The 22870-nt window shown below is 41.0% G+C and overlaps 1 protein-coding gene across 3 annotated transcripts in view; it reads right to left on the bottom strand.

The window, feature by feature from the left end:
- The window catches only part of Pdss2 (decaprenyl diphosphate synthase subunit 2), a 322043-nt gene that overhangs the window by 201628 nt on the left and 97545 nt on the right, over window positions 1–22870 (bottom strand). For all 3 annotated transcript variants that reach the window (XM_004660609.3, XM_045155171.1, XM_045155170.1), the window contains exon 2: window positions 15060–15194. In XM_004660609.3, coding sequence (XP_004660666.1) covers window positions 15060–15194 — 135 coding nt within the window. The remainder of the gene's footprint in view (window positions 1–15059; window positions 15195–22870) is intronic.

The following is a 22870-nucleotide window of genomic DNA, read 5'->3' as shown; positions in this document are numbered from 1 at the left end:
TGGCTCCTTGGCTTCCCAGCTCTCATCAAGGCATACTCAAGAAGAGGCTGCCACCCGTATCACCAACTCTTCTAGCCCAAGGCCAGGAGAGGTCAGTGGAGAGCAGAGGAAGTAGCTCATCTTAACCTCCACAGGGCTGGGCTCCCCCAGGCTCCTATTTATCCCAAAGCAGCAGCCAAGAAAGTACAACAAATCATTACGATCAGCTTCTCACCCTGACATGGGAACTTTCATGGCGCTCTAATGTTTAACTTCAAAGAACGCTTGAAGTAAGAAATAAGTAAATACTCCCCTATGGTTGTAAAAGTTAAATTTCTGTAATAAAAAGTTCTTTGAAGAGAAAATGACAGTACAAATGATGCCTTGATACTGCCACAAAATCCTATTCTCTGTAAGACAGTAATCTATTATTTCTCAAAAACATAGGTTGCAGGTCCACAAAATATTTTATTTAACTATGCTAACTATCCAGTGATTTGTGCACTGGGAAAAAAAGGAATGTACAATTAATAACTGATTAGAAAGTCCTCAGCTTCTATTCTAAGTATATTAAAGAAAAGTTAAATGTGTTTTTATTGCTTTAAATATTTAAACATAAATTTTTCCTCTTTTCTCTTCAGGGAAGTGTAAACTAGATATACCCCCCCATCTTGAAGATTTAGGAAAAAAAAAAAAAAGGACTACATGCACTTCTAAGTGCCAGTTCTTATGTTTTCCCTCACCTCCCTCAGGATCCCCCTTCCTCAGAAGCCATCTACAGGGTAGAGCACTGTGGTGGTTTGATTCAGGTAACCCCCATAAACTTAGGTGTTCTGAATGCTAGGTTCCCAGCTGATGGAGATTTGGGAATTAATGCTCCTGAAGGCAGTATTTTGTTGGGGGCGGACTTATGGCTGTTATACCTTTAGCACACTCTCCTGTTGCTATGGTCCACCTTATGTTGGCCAGGGGGTGATGTCCACCCTCTGCTCATGCTATTGTTCCCCCTGCCATCATGGAGCTTCCTCCTTGATCCTGTAAGCCAAAATAAACCCTTTTTTTTTTGTTCCCATGAGCTGCTCTTGGCTGGGTGATTTCTAGCAGCAATGCGAACCTGACTGTAACAAGCACCAAAAGAGCAGCTGTAGCTACTTTTCCACCAGAATCTCATCTGAGGCACATTTATTGAGCCTACAGTAGTGTAACTGATACAAAGGAAATCATAATGGTGGATCTTGACTTCGGGAAGCTTTATGAATCTAACAGAGTGTGGGAGGGATCTTCCATAAAATTACAATTTTGCAGAGCCCAGTGTGGTGGCACATGCCTTTAATCCCAACACTCAGGAGGCAGAGGTAGGTGGATTGCTGAGTTTGAGGCCAGTCTGAAACTACATAGTATAGTGAACTCCAGGTCAGACTGACTAGACTAGAGAGCGAGACTCAACCTTGAAAAACAAAAACAAAAACAAATTAAAAAAAACAACTAATGGCTGGGTAGATGAATTAGCTGTTAAGGTGTTTGCATGTAAAGCCTAACAACCAGAGTTCAATTCCCTATTACCCAAGTAAAGGCAGATGCATTAAGTGGCACATGCATTTGGAGTTCGTTTGCAGTGGCTGGTGGCTCTGTCATGCCCATTCTCTCTGTCTGTCTCTCTTCTATGTCTCTTTGCTTGCAAATGAATAACAAATATTTTTTAAAAGAACTAATGAGTATACAGACTCAACAATTACATATAGTCTATAGTCACCTTACCCATCCCTCTAATTATTCCTGAGGAAGATTAACTTTCAGTGAAAGTGCTGCAGGCATGAAATACAGTTCATATATTTTTGAAAATAAGAAGCTGCTTATAAAGATCTGCAGGTGTGACAAAACAAAAGCAGATTTTGCAAAACTGAAGCCATAAACTGAATTAAAATCCTAATAATTTTGTACTATTTCACTTAAATTTCTTGACAACTCTGATTTTTAGCTTATTGTTTTTGTTAAAACTGCTCTAGCTTATCTAGAGATAAAAAGTAAATCATCCTCTTTTTTTTCAAAAGTTTTGAATCGAATGACAAAATTAAATATAGAAATGCATTTTAAGTGCAAAGTATCCTTTCACTGTTGCCAGAAAACAACTAACAAAGGGGAGTTAAGTAATTTCACAGCCATATTTTCTCACTCTCCTTCACTGGGAATGCAGTCATTTGCATGGCATAACAAGCTGTGAATTATAAACATTTTTACATAGCCTGCTGCAAAGAAAAGTCTGCCAGCTTTCTACTATATTGGATAGTATTCAAGTGATTAACTACAGCTTTGGAAAGAAGGGATGGAAACTTTCTTTGTGTCTTCATAGTTTGCTGGTTCTCTTCTGTATGGCTCCTGAAAACCCATAGCATTGTTACTTACAATGAAGATGTAAGCAATTACAATGAAGCAATAGATGGTCCATATTTCAGCATGGACAGCAGGAGCTCTTGTAGACACATAGTTGTCCAAAGAATGCCTTGAAATGGTGTCTCTAATGAATATAAATGTAATGTCAAAATTTTGTAGTACTAAAATTTTTAGTATTTCAGGACTAATGACTTGACATACATTTTGTTTCTTATCTGTAGAGGAGATCCATTAGAACATCTGCTTAGGGCAAAAGCACATTTTGAAAAATAAAAGTTTCCTGTATTTAAAAAAAAAAAAAATTCAAGGCCAGGTGTGGTAGTGCACATCTTTTAAGTCCCACCACTCGGGAGGCAGAAGTAGGAGGATCGCCGTGAGTTTGAGGTTACCCTGAGACTACATAGTGAATTCTAGGTCAGCCTGGGCTCTGGAGTGAGACCCTACTTTGAACCCCCCCAAAAAGAATATATGTAATTCAGAAGTCAGTATTCCACAACAGAATATGATAAATTAATAAGAATAAATTGGTGAAAGGAAATGTGAAACAAAAGAGATATGGCCTATAAACACAAAAGACCTTATTTTTTAAATTGTATCAAGTCTCTCTACTCATCTAAATTGAAGTCCATAAGGAAAGTTTGTCTCAAAGAATCAGCAATAATATACAAAGCATCGGTATCACAGCATGGCTTTGGAAACAACAAAAGGTCTATTAAGTTGGTTCCTACCCATTACAGAATTCATGTCAAACCTAGAACCTAAAGATTTGTATTTAGTGCTGTGGATGGATGTCAACATGAGTAAGAAAGTTTATTCTGGACAATGGAGTCCAGAAGCTGTCTATGGTACTGGAAAAAGCATGGACTCTATGGTCAAATGGGGTCTGGAAAACAACTGTGCTATTTACTTGCACTATAAACTTCAGCAAGCTATTAAATGTCTTTGATCTGTTTTCTAAGAATAGCTATTTATTTCTTAGCCATTATTGTGAGGGAAAAAAAGAATATATATGAACAACATAGAATAGTACAAGACTTACACATGTCACTGTATGTGTTAAACTATAATAATACTTATCATATTTCTATGTAAGTTATAGTCAGCTTTGCACACAGCAGGTCCGCAACAAATATTTGTTGAATCAACAACCAACCAATTAATCAATGAGCATATGAACCAATCTAGAAATCTAGTACAGGGAAAATATGAGTATATAGATTACTATATATAAAACAGACAAGAAGTACCTCAAAGGTTTTAACTCTAATAGAGGATCCAGTAGCAGGGGAGGTACTAAGATGGGAGAGGGCTAAAACAGGCATTCTCTAGAAGGTACGTAAGTGGGAAAACATACATATAAACTAGTCACTAAAAACCAGTATGTTAAGCATTTTGAGTCACGGATCATTTTCCATGCATAACATGATTAAGCCACGTTTTCTTTCCTGAGGTACCCCAACCCTCTACTTTAGGTTAAGATATGTTTAACTTATACAACTCTCACACTGAGGAGTTGAGAGCTGAAAGGAGCTTCAATTCGCCAGGCTGGGGAATACCACTGTTCCTCTGAAGCCAGCTCTACTTCCCTCTGCCACTCCTCTTCTCTGGCTCCCTGCATTTACTCTTGGCATCTTTATCAGTTCTGTTGCTCTCTTGGTTGGGTTCAATCATATGAAGCCCACCTTGTTTTCTCTCCATCTACTTGAGACTGGGATCTTTCCCTGAATCCGGAGGCAATTCTCCAGTGACCACCCTTACAGCCAGCTATGTGGGGCCATGCCCAAACTTTTACTTAGATTCGAGGGGGTTAGAAGTGGGTGGTCTCTGCCTTGAGTGGCCCTGATGCTTACGGGGCAAGAGTTCTGCACAGCTGAGCCATCCTCAGCCCAGGGCTGTTTATTTGTAAGTCAAGGGACTGCGTGGATGGCCCTGGGTAGTTGGTAGCTCCAATAGTGAATGTGGACACAGTGCCAGCAGGTAAATGAAGAAATTAAGCTGCATTTGATGTCAGGAAACCCTTGTTTTTTAAGATCAAACTGTTTTATATTTGTATTTGCACACTCCTTGCCCTGGGCTTTTGTGAAAAGAAGGGCTCAGGAGAAGCAGTACTGGACTCCAGGCTAGCTGGCAAGATGCCCTGTTAAGCTCCTGATGTGAAACTCATTATTGCCCTATCTTATAAATGAGTAAGATCCAGTGGACTTGCTTCAGCTCAAACATGATCTAGTTACAGATGTGAGATAAAACTCCAATGTTGTTTTTACAACACATTGGGTTTTTTTGTTTGTTTGGTGTCTTTTGGTCTCACTCTAGCCAAGGCTGACCAGACACTCACTCTGTAGTCTGAGGGTGGCCTCAAACTCATGGCGATTCTCCTATCTCTGCTTCCTGAGTGCTGGGATTAAAGGCGTGTGCCACCACACTGTTACAACACACTGTTTTTACCACTGCGTGTGCTCTGAGTTTAAATTTAAAGGATCAGGAAGCATTTCATCATGAAGCTATTAAACAGATTCTACCATTAGACATGACTTTTTAAGGTGAGTGTCTTGGTACGTTACCCAAGCTAAACTTGCCTGCTGCATCAACCTCCCAAGTAGTTGGAATTACAGGCATGTGCCACATTTTTTAAAGTTTTAACTAACTGCAGGTCTTGTGCATAGAAATAACTTTGTACTGGTGACTGTCAAGCCCTGTTTAAAATGTCTTATTATGATACAAAGCCTTTTGGTTAGCTCAGCCTCCATTCAAAACCCCAAAATGACCCCAATTTGGGTCTCTAAGTAGGCTTTCCCCACTCCTGCCTTCTCATGGGCAGGAGCTCTTAATACTTTCCTCTTTCCTTCTCTTAACCTAATACAATCCTCTATTTTTTTTTTTAAAAAGGCTTTAACTTTGTTTTCTTATTAACATATAGCTTTCCCTTAAGAAAAATATTTAGATATTCGTACCATTAGAAAACCAATTTATGCAGCTTAGTTTTGTTGTGATGAAGTCAGGAGAGCTAATCTATATCACACGATTAGCTAACTCTCAGGCTGAGTAGATTAGTAGCTTAGCCCACCTACTTTTGTGGTTAATTATACTTGTTTTTTAACGGGCTGATCTTATTTTGTTTTTTTCTGAATGCTTGGGTAAAGTGATGACTTCTGATGTACAGTACGTTGAGCATAAAAAGCCTTCCCCTTCTTGCTCAACATGTAATTGCTGCATTTGTGCATGCTGTGTAAGTTGAAAATAACAATAAAAAGTTAATGAAGAAAATAAGTGCTGGTTGCAATGAATTAGTAGTATTGCTAGATTTGTATATATAGTTTACTTTATTACTGAAAGTGGAATACAGTTACTAAGAATATGTAATCAAATTGCAACGCTCTTGAGGCCTCTGAAAACTAGCAGACATAACTTGAAATTATTTACAGAAGCTTATAGCTAAGTTCAGTTATTTAGCACAATCACTTTAAATCACTGAGGATAAGTGAATAAGCACTCAGACTTTTTCAGGCTCTTTTGTGTTTGTGTTTTTGTTTTATTGCTAGGTAGCCCAGGTTGACCTCAAATTCATGGAAATCCCCTGCCTCAGTTTCCTGAGTGCTAAGATCACAGGCATGTGCCACCACATCCGGCTTAAGGTTCTTTTTGTTGTTGTTGTTTGTTTTGTTTTGTATTTCAAGGTAGGGTCTTGCCTTAGCCCAGGCTCACCTGGAATTCACTATGTAGTCTCAGGCTGGCCTTGAACTCATGAGATCCTCCTACCTTTGCCTCCCAAGCTTTGGGACTAAAGGCATGTGTCAATGTGCCTGGAAAGCTTGAAGTTCTTAAAACCCAAAAAGGTAGATTTCTAGGTATGTTTTTATTGTTTTACAATTATTAAATACAACTTTTTTGATTTTTAATTAACCTTAATTAACAAAATAACAGATGTATTATTTTTATTTCAAAGCTATAATATTACAAATAAAATTCCCTTTGACTATTTATTTCCTTATGCTTGTTGCATTCATTCCCAGGCTCATTTTCCCAACCAGTGTTAACTAGCAAGTGAGCGAGCTTTCTTCTTGACTCTTCTCTGTATTTAATGTATGACCAGAAGGAACACACCACCATGACTGCCTTCCATTTCAATATTGCTCCTTTTATGTTTAAAATATTGAGCCACAAATAAAAAAATATAATCAGCATGCTCTTAAGCCTCATTTCTTTTTTAAAAAAAATTATTTATTTTTATTTTATTTATTTATTTTTTGTTTTTTCGAGTTAGGGTCTCACTCTAGCCCAGGCTGACCTGGAATTCACTATGTAATCTCAGGGTGAACTCGAACTCACAGTGATCCTCCTGCCTCTGCCTCCCGAGTGCTGAGATTAAAGGCATGCACCACCACAGCTGGCTAAAATTCAAAAAAATTATTTATTTGTTTATTTGTTCAGATAGATAGAGGTAGATAGAAAGACAGAGAATGTGTGTGCCAGGGCCTTCCACCATTACAGATGAACTCTAGACGCATGTACCACCTTGTGCATTTGGCTTACATGGGTACTGGGAAAATTGAACCTGGGTCTTTTGGTTTTGTAGGCAAGCACCTTAACTGCTAAGCCATTTCTCCAGCCCTAATAATTTCATTTTAATTTGATTCCTTCTTTTTTGTTCTTGTTTTTTTTTTAATTTTAATTTTAGTTATTTATTTGCAAGGGGCGGGGAGATAGACAGAGAGAGAATGGGCACGCCAGGGCCTTTAGCCACTGCACCACCTTGTGCATCTGGCTTATGTGGGTACTGGGGGATTGAACCTGGGTCCTTTGGCTTTGCAGGCAAGTGCCTTAACCACTAAGCCATCTCCCCAACCCTCCTGTTTTGTTTTTTTTTTTTTTGAGGTAGGGTCTTACTTTAGCCCAGGCTGACCTGGAATTTACTATGTAGTCTCAGAGTGGCCTCAAACTCATGGCAATCCTCATACTTGTGCCTCCCAAGTGCTTGGACTAAATGTGTATGCCACCATGCCCAGCTTATATTCATTTTTAAAAGCAGGGTCTTACTATGTAACCCTAGCTGGCCTTGAACTTGCAATGATCCACCTGCCTTTGTTCCTGAGTACTGAGATTACAGGTGTGTGCCACCATATCCAGTTTTATTATAGTGGCTGACAAACTTGTGCGGTTCCCTAGCTTGATGTTAAGGTTTCTGAGGACAAACACTAAGCATTATTTTTAGTAACTTATTTTTTAATTTTTTTATTATTGACAACTTCCATAATTATAGACAATAAACCATGATGCTTCCCGCCCCCCTCATTTTTCCCTTCACTACTCTGTTCTCTATTGTATCATTGTATCTCCTCCCTCTCTCAATCAGTCTCTCTTTTATTTTTATTTATTTTTGGTTTGTTTTTTAAATTTTATTTATTTGAGAGAGCTAGCGAGAAAGAGGGAGGAGGGAAAGAGTGGGGAGGGAGAGTGGGTACACAAGGGCCTCCGCCACTGCAAACGAACTTCAGATTCATATGCCACCCTGTGCATCTGGCTTACGTGGGTCCTGGGGAATCAAACTGAGGTCCTTTGGCTTTGCAGGCAGGTGTCTTAAATGCTAAGCCATCTCTCCAGCCCTATTTTTAATTTTAATAATTTAATAATTTTAATAATTTTGGAGGTAGGATCTCACTCTAGCCCAGGCTGACCTGGAATTCACTCTGTATTCTCAGCGTGGCTTAGAATTCATGGAGATCCTCCTACCTCTGCTCTCCTGAGTGCTGGGATTAAAGGTGTGAGCCACCACACCCAGAAGTCTCTCTTATTTTGATGTCATCATCTTTTCCTCCTATTATACTGGCCTTGTGTAGATAGTGCCAGGCACTGAGAGGTCATGGATATCCAGGTCATTTTGTGTTTGGAAGAATGCATTGTAAGGAGTCCTATACTTCCTTTGGCACTTACATTCTTCCTTCCACCTCTTCTCCAATGGACCCTGAGCCTTAGAAAAGCACTAAGTATTATTGAGTTATATGACCTGCAACATGCACAGAGTCTGACAGACAAAAAGTGTTTTAGGGCTGAAGAGATGGCTTAGCGGTTAAGTGCTTGCCTGTGAAGCCTAAGGACCCCGGTTCGAGGCTCAGTTCCCCAGGTCCCATGTTAGCCAGATGCACAAGGGGGCGCACGCGTCTGGAGTTCGTTTGCAGAGGGTGGAGGCCCTGGTGTGCCCATTCTCTCTCCCTCCCTCTATCTGTCTTTCTCTCTGTGTCTGTCGCTCTCAAATAAATAAATAAAATAAAAATAAAAAATTAAAAAAATTTTTTTTAAAGTTTTTTAGTAACTGTTTAATGAGTGATCCAAGTAGGACTGCAGAGTGTTTAATCCAGCAAGACCTGAGGTCAAACTGGAAGGCAGAATATCTAAAGACAGGTAGGCTAGAAAGACAACTATTGGGAAATCTAAAAATGAAGTAACAAAGGCCTGAAACAGGGGAGTGAACATGGATTGAAAGAAAGGGGAGATCTTCAGAAACTTGTAAGTTGGTGGATTACGGGGCATAGGAAGCAAAATGGTAGGAGTTATCAAAGATTACCAAATTCACTGAGATAAGTGGTTAACAGAATAGTGATAGCATTAACAGAACTAGTAAAGTATGTTGCCATCTGTTGCTGCTGTTAACATGTTAGCCCTAAAACTTAATTGCCTTTATAAATGCAAGAACAATTCAGGGATACTGGAATCTTTCTTCTCGAATGGGCCACTTCCAAGAATATCTGCTTATATGATGTAACACAAATGCCAGATTTTTATGGTTAGAAAGTACTATCACTTCTGCTCACACTGTTAGCTAGATCTCTGTCAGATATCCCAGACAATTTGTGAGGGAAGCTAGGAAACGAAGTCTAGCTGGTATCAGGGAAGATAAAGATATGTGTTTTTTATATTTGTTTCATGAGGGAAAATATTCAGTTTGTGGGGAGTGTTTTCTTCTGTGTGTGTGCACCTGTGTGGATGCACGTGTGTGCATGTGGAGGCCAGAGTGCAACCTTGGTTGCTGTTCCTCATTCCTCAGGTACACTTTCTACCCTTCCTTCCCCTTTTTTTGAGGCAGGATCTCTCACTGGCCTGCTGGTGAGCCACAGGGCTCCTGTGACCCTTTCACACCTGTCTCTGTGTGACTGAACTGCTGAGGCATCCAGCCTCATGGACTGAGCAGCTATGGGGTTCTTCAACTGACTCTATAGCCCTTAGTCACTGTTGTGGTCCTGCTCTTATCCTATAGGCCAGTATACTAAATCCCCTTAATACAATCGTTCTGTTCCTTTACCCTAATGCACTCTGCTTCCTTGGTGCTAGGGTTACAAGTGTGTACCACCACACTCAGCATTTTGACACAGGTTCTCTGGGGAACAAACCAGGTCCTCATGCTAGTAAGGCAACCACTTTAACAAATAAGTTATCTTCGCAGCCCTTGTTTTGTTTTGACACAGGGCTTTCCTATATAGCACAGGCTGGTCTTAAATCCACTATGTAGCCTGTAGCCTAGATGGCCTTAAAACATGGTCTTCCTGCATCAGTCTTCCACAATTTTAGGACTATAAGAGTGTACCAATATGTCAGGCTTATGGTGTGTGTGTGTGTGTGTTTATTTATTTATTTTAAAATATTTATTTATTTGACAGAGAAAGAAGGGAGAGAGAGAGAAAAAATGGGCACACCAGGGCCTCCAGACACTCTAGACACGTGTGCCCCCTTGTGCATCTGGCTAATGTGGGTCCTGAGGAATAGAACCTGGGTCCTTTGGCTTTGCGGGCAAATGCCTTAACTGCTAAGCCATCCTTCCAGCCCTACTTATTTATTTTTTTGAGGCAGGGTCTCACTCTAGCCCAGGCTGATCTGGAACTCACTCTGTAACCCCAGCCTGGCCTCAAATTCCCTGTGATCCTCCAATTTCAATCTCCTGGGTGCTGGGACTAAAGGTATGTGCTACCATGCCTTGCTGTGGTGGCTTTATTTACTTTCTTTCTTTCTTTTTTTTTTTTTTAAGAAAGTTGTCTCTTTTTTTTCAAATATTTTATTTATTTATTTGAAAGGGGGGGAGGGGGAAATGCCCATGCAAGGCTCACCTGCTACTGCAAATGAATTTGAGAAACATGTGCCACTTTGTGCATCTGGCTTTCAGTGGGTCCTGGGAACTGAACCTGAGCCTTCAGGCTTTGCAAGCAAGTACCTTAAGTGCTGAGCCATCTCTCTAGCCCCTGTGGTTTGTTTTTAACTGCTTGTTAGAAAAGAGAAAAACTGAGTCAGAATTCAGCCAGGTATGGTGGTACATGCTGGTAAGTCTAGCACTCAGAAGGCTCAGACAGGAAGATCATGAGTTTCAGGCCAGCCTGGGCTACATAGCAAAACATCTCAAAAAACAACAACAACAAACACCCACCTGAATTTCTTTAAGCTTCACAATCAAGCTACATTAGAAAAATCTAATTTAGTGTGTGTGCACACATGTATGTGCACACGCCAAAGCATTCATGTGGAGGTTAGAGGACAACTTGGGCTGTTGGTCCTCATCTTTCATCATTTGAAATGCTGTCTCTTATTTGCCACTGGGAAGGCCAGACTGCCTGGCCTACAAGCTGTGTTTTCTCCTAACTCTGCCTCTCACTGCCATAGGTACACTGGGAACACAGATACCTGTGCTACTCTAAAAGCCAAGCTTTACACTGGTGCTGGGGATCCAAACTCCAGTTGGCAGGCTGGCTGAGCACCTAAATTCTTTAATGGTGTGTATTATAATTGGTACAACTATTATTTGGTATACAAAATGAAAACATATTCTCAGATGGGAAATATAACCTGCTGTCTTTTTGTTTTCAAAAAAAAAAAAAGAAAGAAAATATATTCTCATCAACAGAATGGGAAATTAGAAACGCTTTCTTTTTTTAAGGAATCTGAATTCTGGTTTTATTTAAGAAATTAGTTGATACTTACAAATATACAATGTCCAGTGATCAGATCAGAGTAAATGGCATATTTATTATCTCCTACGTTTATAACAACTCTGTGCTATAGAGCATTCCAAATCTATTCTAATTGTGATTTGGAAATACACAATATTTGCAATCAGAGTTAACATATGAGTCTACAGAATACTAGAAATTGTTCTTCTAATTGATTGTACCTCTATATTTGGTATCTATCATTCCCTTAACCCAACCTCTCTCTGGTTATCACTACTCTTCTTCTGAGGTCAGCCTTTTAAGCTTCTGCATGTGAAAATGTGCAAATACCCCTCCTTTCTGAAACAATGTCTTCACTGGGCCTCCATTCCTGTAGTCTTTTCTTGTAGTTCACTGGTTAAGTCCTCAGACTTGCTGGTTCTCTTCTCTAACTGTGATGCTGTCATACCCCAGGGCTTGTTCTTTGCCACCTCCTCTTCTCTAATTGCAAATGACTTTACCCAATGCCACGGTTACTCCCTGATAACCTCTTCATTTTACCTCTTTTAGTTCTAAATTGTACCCTGAAGTCCAAACTTAAATATTTAATTGTCTACTCAGCCACCTCCAATCTAACATGAACTAAAGAAAACTCAATTCCACAGAAATGTTTTTATTTATTTTATTTATTTGTAAGCAGAAAGAGAAGAGAGATAGAATGGGTGTGTCAGGGCCTCCAGCCACTGCAAACAAACTCCAGGTGCATGTACCACTTTATATATCTGGCTTTACAGAGTTAATGGAGAACTGAACTCAGGTGTTTAGGTTTTATAGGCAAGTGCCTTAACTGCTGAGCCATCTCTCCAGCTCAGAGATGTTTTCTTAATTATGGTTAGGGATATTTGCAAGGTTAGTAATGTCTCTCTCAACTTTTGGTACATGAGATTGAACCAAGGGAATCATTCACACTAGCCAAGTGCTCCACCATTGAGCTATATCTCCAATCCCTAGTAATATTTTTTTTGTTCTTTCTTTCTTTTTTTGGTTTTTCTTTTTTTTGTTGTTGTTTATTTTTATTTATTTATTTGATAGCGACAGAGAGAGAGAGAGAAAGAGAGAGAGAATGGGCGCGCCAGGGCCTCCAGCCACTGCAAAGGAACTCCAGATGCATGCACCCCCTTGTGCATCTGGCTAACATGGGTCCTGGGGAATCGAGCCTTGAACCGGGGTCCTTAGGCTTCACAGGCAAGCGCTTAACCGCTAAGCCATCTCTCCAGCCCTTTTTTGGTTTTTCGAGGAAGGGTCTCACTCTGGTCCAGGCTGACCTAGAATTAACTCTGTCATCTCAGGGTGGCCTTGAACTCATGGCAATCCTCCTACCTCTGCCTCCCGAGTGCTGGGATTAAAGGCGTGCGCCACCACACCGGCTTTTCTTTCTTTCTTTAAGAGCGACAGACACAGAAAGAAAGACAGATAGAGGGAGAGAGAGAGAGAATGGGCGCGCCAGGGCTTCCAGCCACTGCAAACAAACTCCAGACGCGTGCGCCCCCTTGTGCATCTGGTAACGTGGGACCTGGGGAACTGAGCCTCGAACCGGGGTCCTTAGGCTTCACAGGCGAGCGCTTAACCGCTAAGCCATCTCTCGAGCCCCCCTAGTAATATTTTGTTGACTAGCTTTACAATTAATTTTTAAAGTTAGGATTGGTAGAATAAACCTTAAACCCATTATCTTGCTGACAAGATTTAGTGAATGCTTACAAGGGAATTAAATTATCCTTGGGCTTGAAAGATGGCTTAGTGGTTAAGGCACTTGCCTGCAAAGTCTAACAACGCTTGTTTGAGTCTCCAGGTCCCACATATAGCCAGTCGCAAAAGTGATGCAAGTATGCAATGTTGCACATGCGCACAAGGGAGCATACACATCTGGAGTTGGTTCACAGCGGCAGAAAGGTCCTGGCGTGCCCATTCTGTCTCTCTCTCTCTCCCCCCCTCTCCTTTTATCCTCTCTCAAAAAAAATTAAAAATTAATTATTTGTGTGTGCATGTGCACATGCATGGGTGTGCCAGGGCCCCTTATTGCTGCAAAGGAACTCTAGATAGATGCATCACTTTTTGTGTCTGGTTTTATGTGGGGAATGGGGAATTGAGCCCAGGCCAGCAGGCTTTGCAAGCAAGTGACTTTAGCCGCTTAGCCATCTCCCCAGGCCTAGAGTGTGTGTTTTTACAAATGTTAATCTCTTGCCTTTTTTTCCCCCTCAAAATATAGCTATTACATTTTAACCTAAATTTTGCCTCTCTTGGCTTTAGTTTTATAAGTTTCCCAGATACATACACAGGTCCAGAGATATCCTGAGGTTAAACAAAAGATATCACCTAACTCACTTTTGGTCCCTCAGGTAATTGAGTCGGGTCCCATTAGCTGACATCAAAGCCAAGTTTATGAGAGAAAAACACCAAGAGTGTAAACCCCAGTAGTTTGGAGGTAAATTTAAAAGCTCCCAAATCAGTACTTCCCTCAAATGCTAAAAATTCACTGTGGCATCCTAGACACAAGCCTCCAGCAAAAGCTACACTTTAATAATTAAGGAAGTAGGAGCCAAATCAATTGACTTCAGGGCTATAGAAACAAACTGTTTCCAAATAACTTTTTCACATTAACAAGTGTGTAAGACACCCAATGGCTTATTAGGTTAAGTTTGATTACAGAAATAGTCTAGAACTATATGCCAGGATTATTTCCTAAATGTAGTTGTAGATTCTATAATTTGAGTACAAGACCTACTTATACTATTTTAAATTCTATTTATATCTATTTATATTATTTTAAACATTTGGGGGCTGGAGAGATGGTTTAGTGGTTAAGGTATTTGCCTGCAAAGCCAAAGTACTAAGTTTCGATTTCCTAGGACCTATGTAAGCCACATAAGATGACACATGCATCTGGAATTCGTTTGCAGCAGCTGAAGGCTCTGGCACATCCTCTCTCTCTCTCTCAAATAAATAAAATAAATAAATAAAACATTTTTTTTTTTGCTGGGCACAGTGGCGCACACCTTTAATCCTAGCACTCAGGAGGCAGAGGTAGAACTGCTATGAGTTTGAGGCCAGTCTAGGACTACAGAGTGAGTTTCAGGACAGCTTAGGCTAAAGTAAGATTCGATCTTGGGGGAAAAAAAAAACTTTTTTTTTTTTTTTTTGAGACAAGCTCTCACTCTAGAGCTCTTATCTGGAAAGCATCTACACTAGCCAAGACTTAGGAATAACAAAGAGTCATTTTTAAAGCCCATAATAGGGCTGGAAAGATGGCTTAGCAGTTAAGGCACCTGCCTGCAAAGCCTAAGGACCCAGGTTTGACTTCCCAGAACCCATGTAAAGCAGATGCACAAAGTGGTGCATGTGTCTGGAGTTCATTTGCTGTGGCTAGAGGCCCTGGTGCACTCATTTTCTCTCTGTAATAAGTAGCCTGTGAAACCTAAGGACCCATGTTCGACTCTCCAGATACCACATTAGCCAGACACCAGAAGTGAGGCAAGCAAAAGGTTGCATATGCCTACTACATGGCACAAGCATCTGGAGTTTGACTGCAATAGCTGAGGCCCTGGAATGCCAATTCTCTCTCTCTTTCTATCTCTGAAATAAAATTTTAAAAATTTTATATAAAAAACCCCACAATATATTTTGAATTAGAAAATGCCAAAGAGTTGAGCATTAATGCCAATGACCACTGTTCCATGAAAGAAACACCATCTAGAGAACCATGCTGAAAGGCTCATTTCTTCTTACCATGAATAGATGCCACTGACCACGTCATAGTCCTGACATGAAGCGTTCATTCTGCTGGGCCCAGCTGCTTTAGAAATGAGCAGCACCACCAAGCCTCTTAGCTGGAGATTATGCCTAGTGTCATGCACAAAGCCCCTGCCAACAAGAAAAGAAAGAGAAAATTAATATAATTCATGGCATCAGGCCGACCAAGCTAGAAGACTGCTACAAGGCTGCCTACACAACAACCACTACTACTTCCTTTTCTCCTCTCACTTTAGAGTGGGGCATGTGTGGCAGGCTGGTGTGCAAGCGCTGGTGTGCAAGCGCTGGTGCCTGTGTGCACACAGTGTGGAGGCTACAGGTGGACTCAGGTGCATTCCTCAGTTGCTCTCTATCTTTTGAGACAGGGTCTCTCACTGAACCTAGAATGCAATGATCTGCTAGTCTCTGCCTCCCTAATGCTGGGATTAAAAGCATGTGCCACCATACTGGCATTTTATGTGGATGCTGGGGATATGAGGTCAGGTCTTCACACTTACTCAGTTAGCATGTTACCCACTGAGCCATCGCTCCAGCCCTAAGAATGCCCAAGTTTTGAAGACTAGACAATAGAACTTACTGAAAAGGAACACGGTTATGCCAAGAAAGAGCTACGGGGAAGCAATGAGATCACAAGACAAGTAGAGAAACTCATGACTTTAAAATTTTTGTTTTGTTTTGTTTTCGAGGTAGGGTCTCACTCTAGCCCAGGCTGACCTGGAATTCAGTATGTAATCTCAGGGTGGCCTCAAACTCATAGCTATCCTCATACCTCTGCCTCCTGACTTATTAAAGGCATGGGCCACCATACCTGGCAGAGACAGAGAGCGAGTGGGGAGAGAGAGAAAGAGAATGGGCACACCAGGGCCCCCAGGCACTGCAAATGAATTTCAGATACATGTGCCACTTCATGCATCTGGCTCTATGAGGGTACTGGGGAATCAAACCTGGGTTGTTAGGCTTTGCAGGCAAGCGCCTTAACCACTTAGCCATCTCTCCAGCCCCTTATGATTAGTTGTTTTAAAAAAATTGTGTGTGTGTGTAAGAAAGAGAGTGAGAGACAGTGAGAGACAGACAGAGAGACAGAGAGACAGATAGAAGGCATGCCAGGGCCTCTAGCTGTTGCAAATGAACTCCAGATGCATGCACCACCTGTGCATATGGCTTACATGGGTCCTGGGGAATCAAACCTGGGTCCTTTGGCTTTGCAGGCAAGTGCCTTAACTGCTAAGTCATTTCTCCAGCCTATGACAGGTTTTAAAAAGTGACACTCTCCAATGTGAGCCTTCCAGGTGTGATGGCGCATGTCTTTAATCCCAGCACTCAAGAGGCTAAGGTAAAAGGATCACTGAAAGTTCAAGGCCAGCCTGAGACTACACAGTTTACTCCAGGTCAGCATGGGCTACAGCGAGAGCCTACCGTGTGGGGGAGGGAGAATGTGAGCCTTGATGACCTTGCTCCTTTCTTTCTGAGGGTTCTCATTTGCTACATTTCCCACCTTATAATCTTTAAAAAATTTGTTTAGCGAAGGGATAGAATCCATGGTTTTGTGCACTTTATGTAAGCTCTCAACCACTTCTGGTAACCCTTGTAATCTTTATTATTTGCTCTGAGAGCAAGAGGAAGTCAAAGTTTGGATTCACTTTATGGTAGTTGATTATTGAAATGGAAACTATATGGCTTGGACAGAGAGATCCCATTTAATGACAGTGTTGGTGGTAAGAGAGAGTGGTAAAAAGTGATTTGTCTTCAGAGGTAGAAAAACAGCTTGGAAAATGAAGAGATTAAACCAAATCCAGATAATTTTAATATGCACATAAATAAACAGAAATGAATACCACTAGCAAAAATCTTATTTGCTATTACTTATAGAAAACATCATTATAAGGAACAATAAGGTCTTAATTCAGAATATCATTTCTTTTGCTATGAGGCATGAACTTTATGCCTTTTTTAAAAAATCAGGGGAAAAGATTGAGTAAAGAAAAGGTGGAAGGAGGGCTAATCAAAATCTAAGAGGATGCAAATAAATCATATGGAATCCTCTGGTTTCAGACAATGGAACAGCCATATATCATTGTTAGAAAATTTTCAGTGCCAGGGATAGGATACTTCAGTGAGTTGTTGACCAGGGAGGTCCCTGATGCCCCCAAAACATTATAGGCCATTGCTGAGGCCCTTGGTTTCCCACCAGGAATACATGATAAGACCCTATTGCTAAAGACTCCACATACTTGGGCTGCAAGGCCACTGAGAAATCCTGCTGGAACTGAGCTGATAACCTCCTCCATGAAGACCAGCTGGCAGAAAGCTGGAAGAAGCCATTCTGCATAGAGTTCAATGGGAGAAAGAGAAATCACCAGTGAAGATACTCAACAGTGGACACTGCAAGCCTTATAATTGGCCAATGAGGCCAAATGAGCCAACGGGTGCAATAGTGGCACGTCTGTCCAGGTGGAAACCAACTGCCCTCCAATTGGACTGGAGGCCCACTCCATAGGGGGAAACATATCCCTGATACTGAAAACTTAAAACAGAGGTAGTCATGAGCCCTAGGGGTATAACATCTACTGATGTCTGCAAAATGTATATACTATGCTCATCAAACTGCCCAGTAAGAACTTCTCTTAATATTTATATCCTTATACTAACACTACTCTCACTTTGGGTAGAGAATCTTCTCTTTTCAGATGGCAGTGATCTTGGGATGACTCAGAAGGTATCATAGTGCTGGAAAGAAGTGACTGGAGCACTGTGTAACATCTTGATCACACCTTCCAAGGCTCGGGGTCTAATGCGGAAGAGGTGGCAAAAAGAATGTAAGAGCCAAAGGAAGGGTAGGACTCCTTACAACGTGCTCCCTCCAGACATAAAATGGCCTGGATATCCATGACCTCATAGTGCCTGACACTACCTACCCAAGACCATCATAAGAGGAGAAAAAGACCATGACATCAAAATAAAAGAGAGACTGATTGAGATGGGGAGGGGATATGATGGAGAATGGAACTTCAAAGGGGAAAGTGGGGGGGGGGAGAGTATTGCCATGGGATACTTTTTATAATCATGGAAAATGTTAATAAAAATTGAGAAAAAAAATTTAAAAGATTTTAAATATTTGCAAGAAGAGAGAGAGATGAATGAACATGTGTGCCAGGGTCTCCTGTCACTGCAAACAAACTCCAGATGCATGCACTACTTTGTGCATCTGACTTCACGTGGGTACTGTAGTGAATCAAACACAGGCTATCAGGTTTTGTAAGCAAGTACCTTATCCACTGAGCCACCTTTTCAGCCCATCTTTTATGATTTGTTCACTAAGGGTAAAAATATTTTCCAGGAACAAGTTTTTCTTCTCAAAGCATTGCAAATGGTTTAATGTTCTTATGGGGCTGGAAAGATAGCTCAATGGCTAAAGGTGCTTGTACCAGCCACCCATGTAAGCTAAATGGGTAGTTCTTGGTAGCAGCAAGAGATCCTGACTCTTGGGCTGGAGAGATTGATCAGCAGTTAAGGTGCTTGCCTGCAAAGCCTAAGGGCCCAGATGATTCTCCAGTACCCACAAAAAGCCAGATGCACTGTGGCATACACATTTAGAGCTCATTTGCAGTGGCAAGAAGTTCTGGCCATACTCACTGTGTCTGCCTCTTTTTCTCTCCTTCCCCCCTAAATAAATAGATAAATAGGATTTTTTACTCTTGTAAACTGTAATACATTGCATAAAAGTATACTTTAATAACATACAAGTATAGTTTTATTTTAATATCTAATTAATTTATTTATTTGAGAGAGAAAGAAAGAGGCAGATACAGAGAGAATGGGTATACCAGGACCTCCAGCCACTGCAAACAAACTCCAGATACTTGCACCACCTTGTACATCTGGCTTTATGTGTGTCCTGGGGAACTGAACCTGGATTGTTTGGCTTTGTTGGTAAAGCACCTTAACATGAAGTCATCTCTTCAGCCCTATAAGTATAGGTCTTTTGTTAAAAAATATATATTTGATTTATTAATTTGCAAGGAGAGAGGGAGGGAGGAGTGGAGGGAGAAGCAGAAGGAGGGGAAGAGAGAGAGAGAATGGGTACACCAGGGCCTCTTGCCACTGTAAATGAACTCTAGATGCATGCATCACTTTGTACATCTAGCTTTACATAGATGCTGGGGAAGTGAACCCAGGTCTTCAGACTTTCAAGCAAGCACCTTTAACTGCTAAGCCATCTCTCCAGCCTACAAGTATAGTTTCTGAGGGGCACAAAAGCACCATTAAAATAGGAACAATGATACTTCATTAAATTATTAAGACTTGTGAATTCTGAACTAGGAACTAAATTAAATGAAATTTATACAACCAAAAATAATGAGCTAATCTATTACCTAAGAAACATCTTTGCCCCTCAAGCCTCTAAATGGATTATTTTTTATTATTCTTCCATGATGGTAAACAATATCCCATGGTAATGGCCTCTCTCCCCCCACTTTCCCCTTTGAAACTCCATTCTCCATCATATCCCCTCCGCATCTCACTCAGTCTCTCTTTTATTTTGATGTCATGATCTTTTCCTCCTCTTATGATGGTCTTGTATAGGTAGTGTCAGGCACTGTGAGGTCATGGATATCCAGGCCATTTTGTGTCTGGGGGGAGAACGTTGTAAGGAGTCCTACCCTTCCTTTGGTTCTTACATTCTTTCTGCCACCTCTTCCACAACATACCCTGAGCCTTGGAAGGTGTGATAGAGATATTGCAGTGCTGAGCACTCCTGTCACTTCTTTCTAGCATCATGATGCCTTCTGAGTCATCCCAAGGTCACTGCCATCTAAAAAGAGAAGGTTCTCTACCAAAAGTGAGAGTAGCATTAATATAAAGGTATGAACATTATGAAAAGTGCTTACTGGGCAGTTTGATAAGCATAGTATATACATTAGCCAGACAGCAGCAGACATTACATCCGTAGGGCTCATGACTAGCCCTGTTGTAGGTTTTCAGTATCAGGGATATATTCTCTCCCATGGAGTAGGCTTCCAGCCCAATTAGAGGGCAGTTGGTTTCCACCAGGATAAATGTGCCACTATTGCACCCATTGGCTCATTTGGGCTGGCTGGCCAATTATAAGATTTGCAGTGTCCACTGTTGAGTATCTTCACTGGCGATTTCTCTCTCTCCCATTGAACTCCATGCCGAATGGCTTCTTCCAGCTTTCTGTCAGCTGGTCTACAACATGGAGGAGGTTATCAGCTCAGTTCTAGCAGGATTTCTCAGTGGACTTGCAGCCCAAGTATGTGGAGTCTTCAGTAATAGGGTCTTATCATGTATTCCTGGTGGGAAACCAAGGGCCTCAGCAATGGCCTATAATGTTTTGGGGGCATCAGAGACCTCTCTGGCCAACAACTCACTGGAAGGTATCCCATCCCTGGCACTGAAATTTTTCTAGCAACAATCTAAGGCTCCTGAATATTCCATTGTCCAAAAAAGTAGGTTTCCATATGATTTATTTATATCCTCTCAGATTACACAGAAATTTATAAAAGGGCTCTTTCTTACCCTTCATTAGACAAATTGTCAGGTAAGTTAAGCTATAGCTTTTTCACTGCTTTATATTCCCCTTAACCAAGTAGGTGATCTTCAGTGAGTTAGAAATGCCACTGATTTTAAAAAAGAAGTTATAATTTCCTAGGAAAATGGAGGCAATTAAGTCCATCACAACAGAAGCAAACAACCCACAGATAAGTTCCAGACTCTTTATTACAATGTAAGAATCTACTTAAACTCTACAGATCTGAATTGCAGGGAACTTAGAAAGTAGCCTAATTTAGAATAGGAAAATGCAAAATAGAAACTTTTTCTAAATTGTTTTGCTTTGAATTGCAAATCTTAACAGGGGCTACCAGATTCTTATGTTATATATCATAGTGAATCTTTATTCTTTTATAACAACAGTAAAGAGAAGGTCTGAGTTGGGCTCTAAGTTTAGAAAGGACAGAAAAGCCAGGAGTGGTGGTGCACTCCTTTAATCCCAGCACATGGGAGGCAGAAGTAGGAGGATCAGTCGTGAGTTCAAGGCTACCCTGAGACTACTGAGTGAATTCCAGGTCAGCCTGGGCTAGAGTGAAACCCTACACAAACAAACAAACAAAGATAGAAAGGACAGCCAAAGAAGTGAGGCCTTGTATGTGTGCGTGCCAATGTAACTGTTAGGGAGTGAGGTCTGATCAGTGATGAAGCATATGATGGCATGGTAAGAACTCTAAGAGCTGAAGAGATAGCTTAGCGGTTAAGGCACTTGTCTGAAAAGCCCAAGGACCCAGGTTTGATGCCCTAGTACCCATGTAAGTCAGATGTACAAGATGGGACATGCGTCTAGAGTTTGTTTACAACAGCCAGAGGCTCTAGTGAGCCCATTCTCTCTGTCTCTCTATCATCTATCTGTTTCTCTATCAATCATAGGAAGGAAGGGAGGAAAGGGAGGAAGGAGGGAAGGAAGAAATTAAGAATTCTAACAGGCAAACCTGGAAACAAGTTGTGCTATGTTACACTGATGAAATATCTCTGACAATCATTTCAACAACAACTTCCTTAAACTGAGGAAATGAGGCATTTCACAGGGTATTTCTACTAATAGCATCAGTAACTACTTATCTAGTACTTTTCCTTTGATGTGTTAGGAACTATATCATGAATTTTACTACACATTAAAAATGTTAAATTTAGCCAGGTATGGTGGCGCACACCTTTAATCCTAGCACTCAGGAGGCAGAGGTAGGAGGATCGCTGTGAGTTTGAGGCCAGCCTAAGACTACATAGTGAATTCCAGGCAGCTTACGCTACAGTGAGACCCCACCTTGAAAAAAAAAAAAGTTAAAATTAATACACAACTCAAAAAGGAAAGTAACCCAATTATCCTGATTTACAAAAGAAGAAAATGAGGTACACAGAAAAGTCAAGTGACTTGCCCAAGCAACCATAGCTGGCAGATGAAAGACCAGGATTTGAACCAGGCAAAGGGGTCCTAGGGTCTTCAGACACTGTTAAACGTTATGCCACAGTGACTCTTCTGCTTCATCTTGTAGAAAAACTACTTGCTAGGCCAAATTACAAAAAAGGCTTCAGGACCAGATGGGCCTACATTTGAAAACTTCTTTTGTTGTCATTCGCCAGCAACATGAAGCAGAGGTTTTGTCACCTGTTCTGTGACACGAGAGTAGCAATGTATGTTTCGGGAAGAGACAACATGAGTAATGTGTGTAACCCTGCAGAAGCACATAGTACGAGATCAAGTGATCAGTAAACCACATTCTTTTTGTTCTTGTTTTGCAATCTATTTTCCCAATTTCTATTTTTCTTCTATCTATTTACTTCTTTTGTTGTTTGGTTGTTTGCAACATTGTTTTCCTGCATAGTCCAGACTGGCCACAAACTCACCATACTACTGCCTCAATCTGCAGAGTGCTAGAACTACCGGCATGAGCCAGGCGAGTGGCACATGCCTTTAATCCCAGTACTGGGGAGGCAGAGGTGGGAGGGAGGATCACTGTGAGTTTAAGGCTACCCTGAGACTACACAGTGAATTACAGCACGGCCTGGGCTACAGCAAGATCCTACCTCAAAAAAACCACCCCCCCCAAAAAAAACATTACTGGCATGCACCACCACACCTAGCTTTTTCCCCCTTCTTATCTCATTTTTGTTTTAGAAAAGAAAAAAAAATCATGATAAAAAATACAAAATAGGGCTGAAGAGATGCTTAGTGGCTACAGCATTTGTCTACAAAGCATATGGACCCAGGTTTGATT

This window comes from Jaculus jaculus, chromosome 7 (genome assembly GCF_020740685.1).
Source record: "Jaculus jaculus isolate mJacJac1 chromosome 7, mJacJac1.mat.Y.cur, whole genome shotgun sequence".
Lineage (NCBI taxonomy): Eukaryota > Metazoa > Chordata > Mammalia > Rodentia > Dipodidae > Jaculus > Jaculus jaculus.
This window is presented reverse-complemented; position numbering and strand designations above follow the sequence as displayed.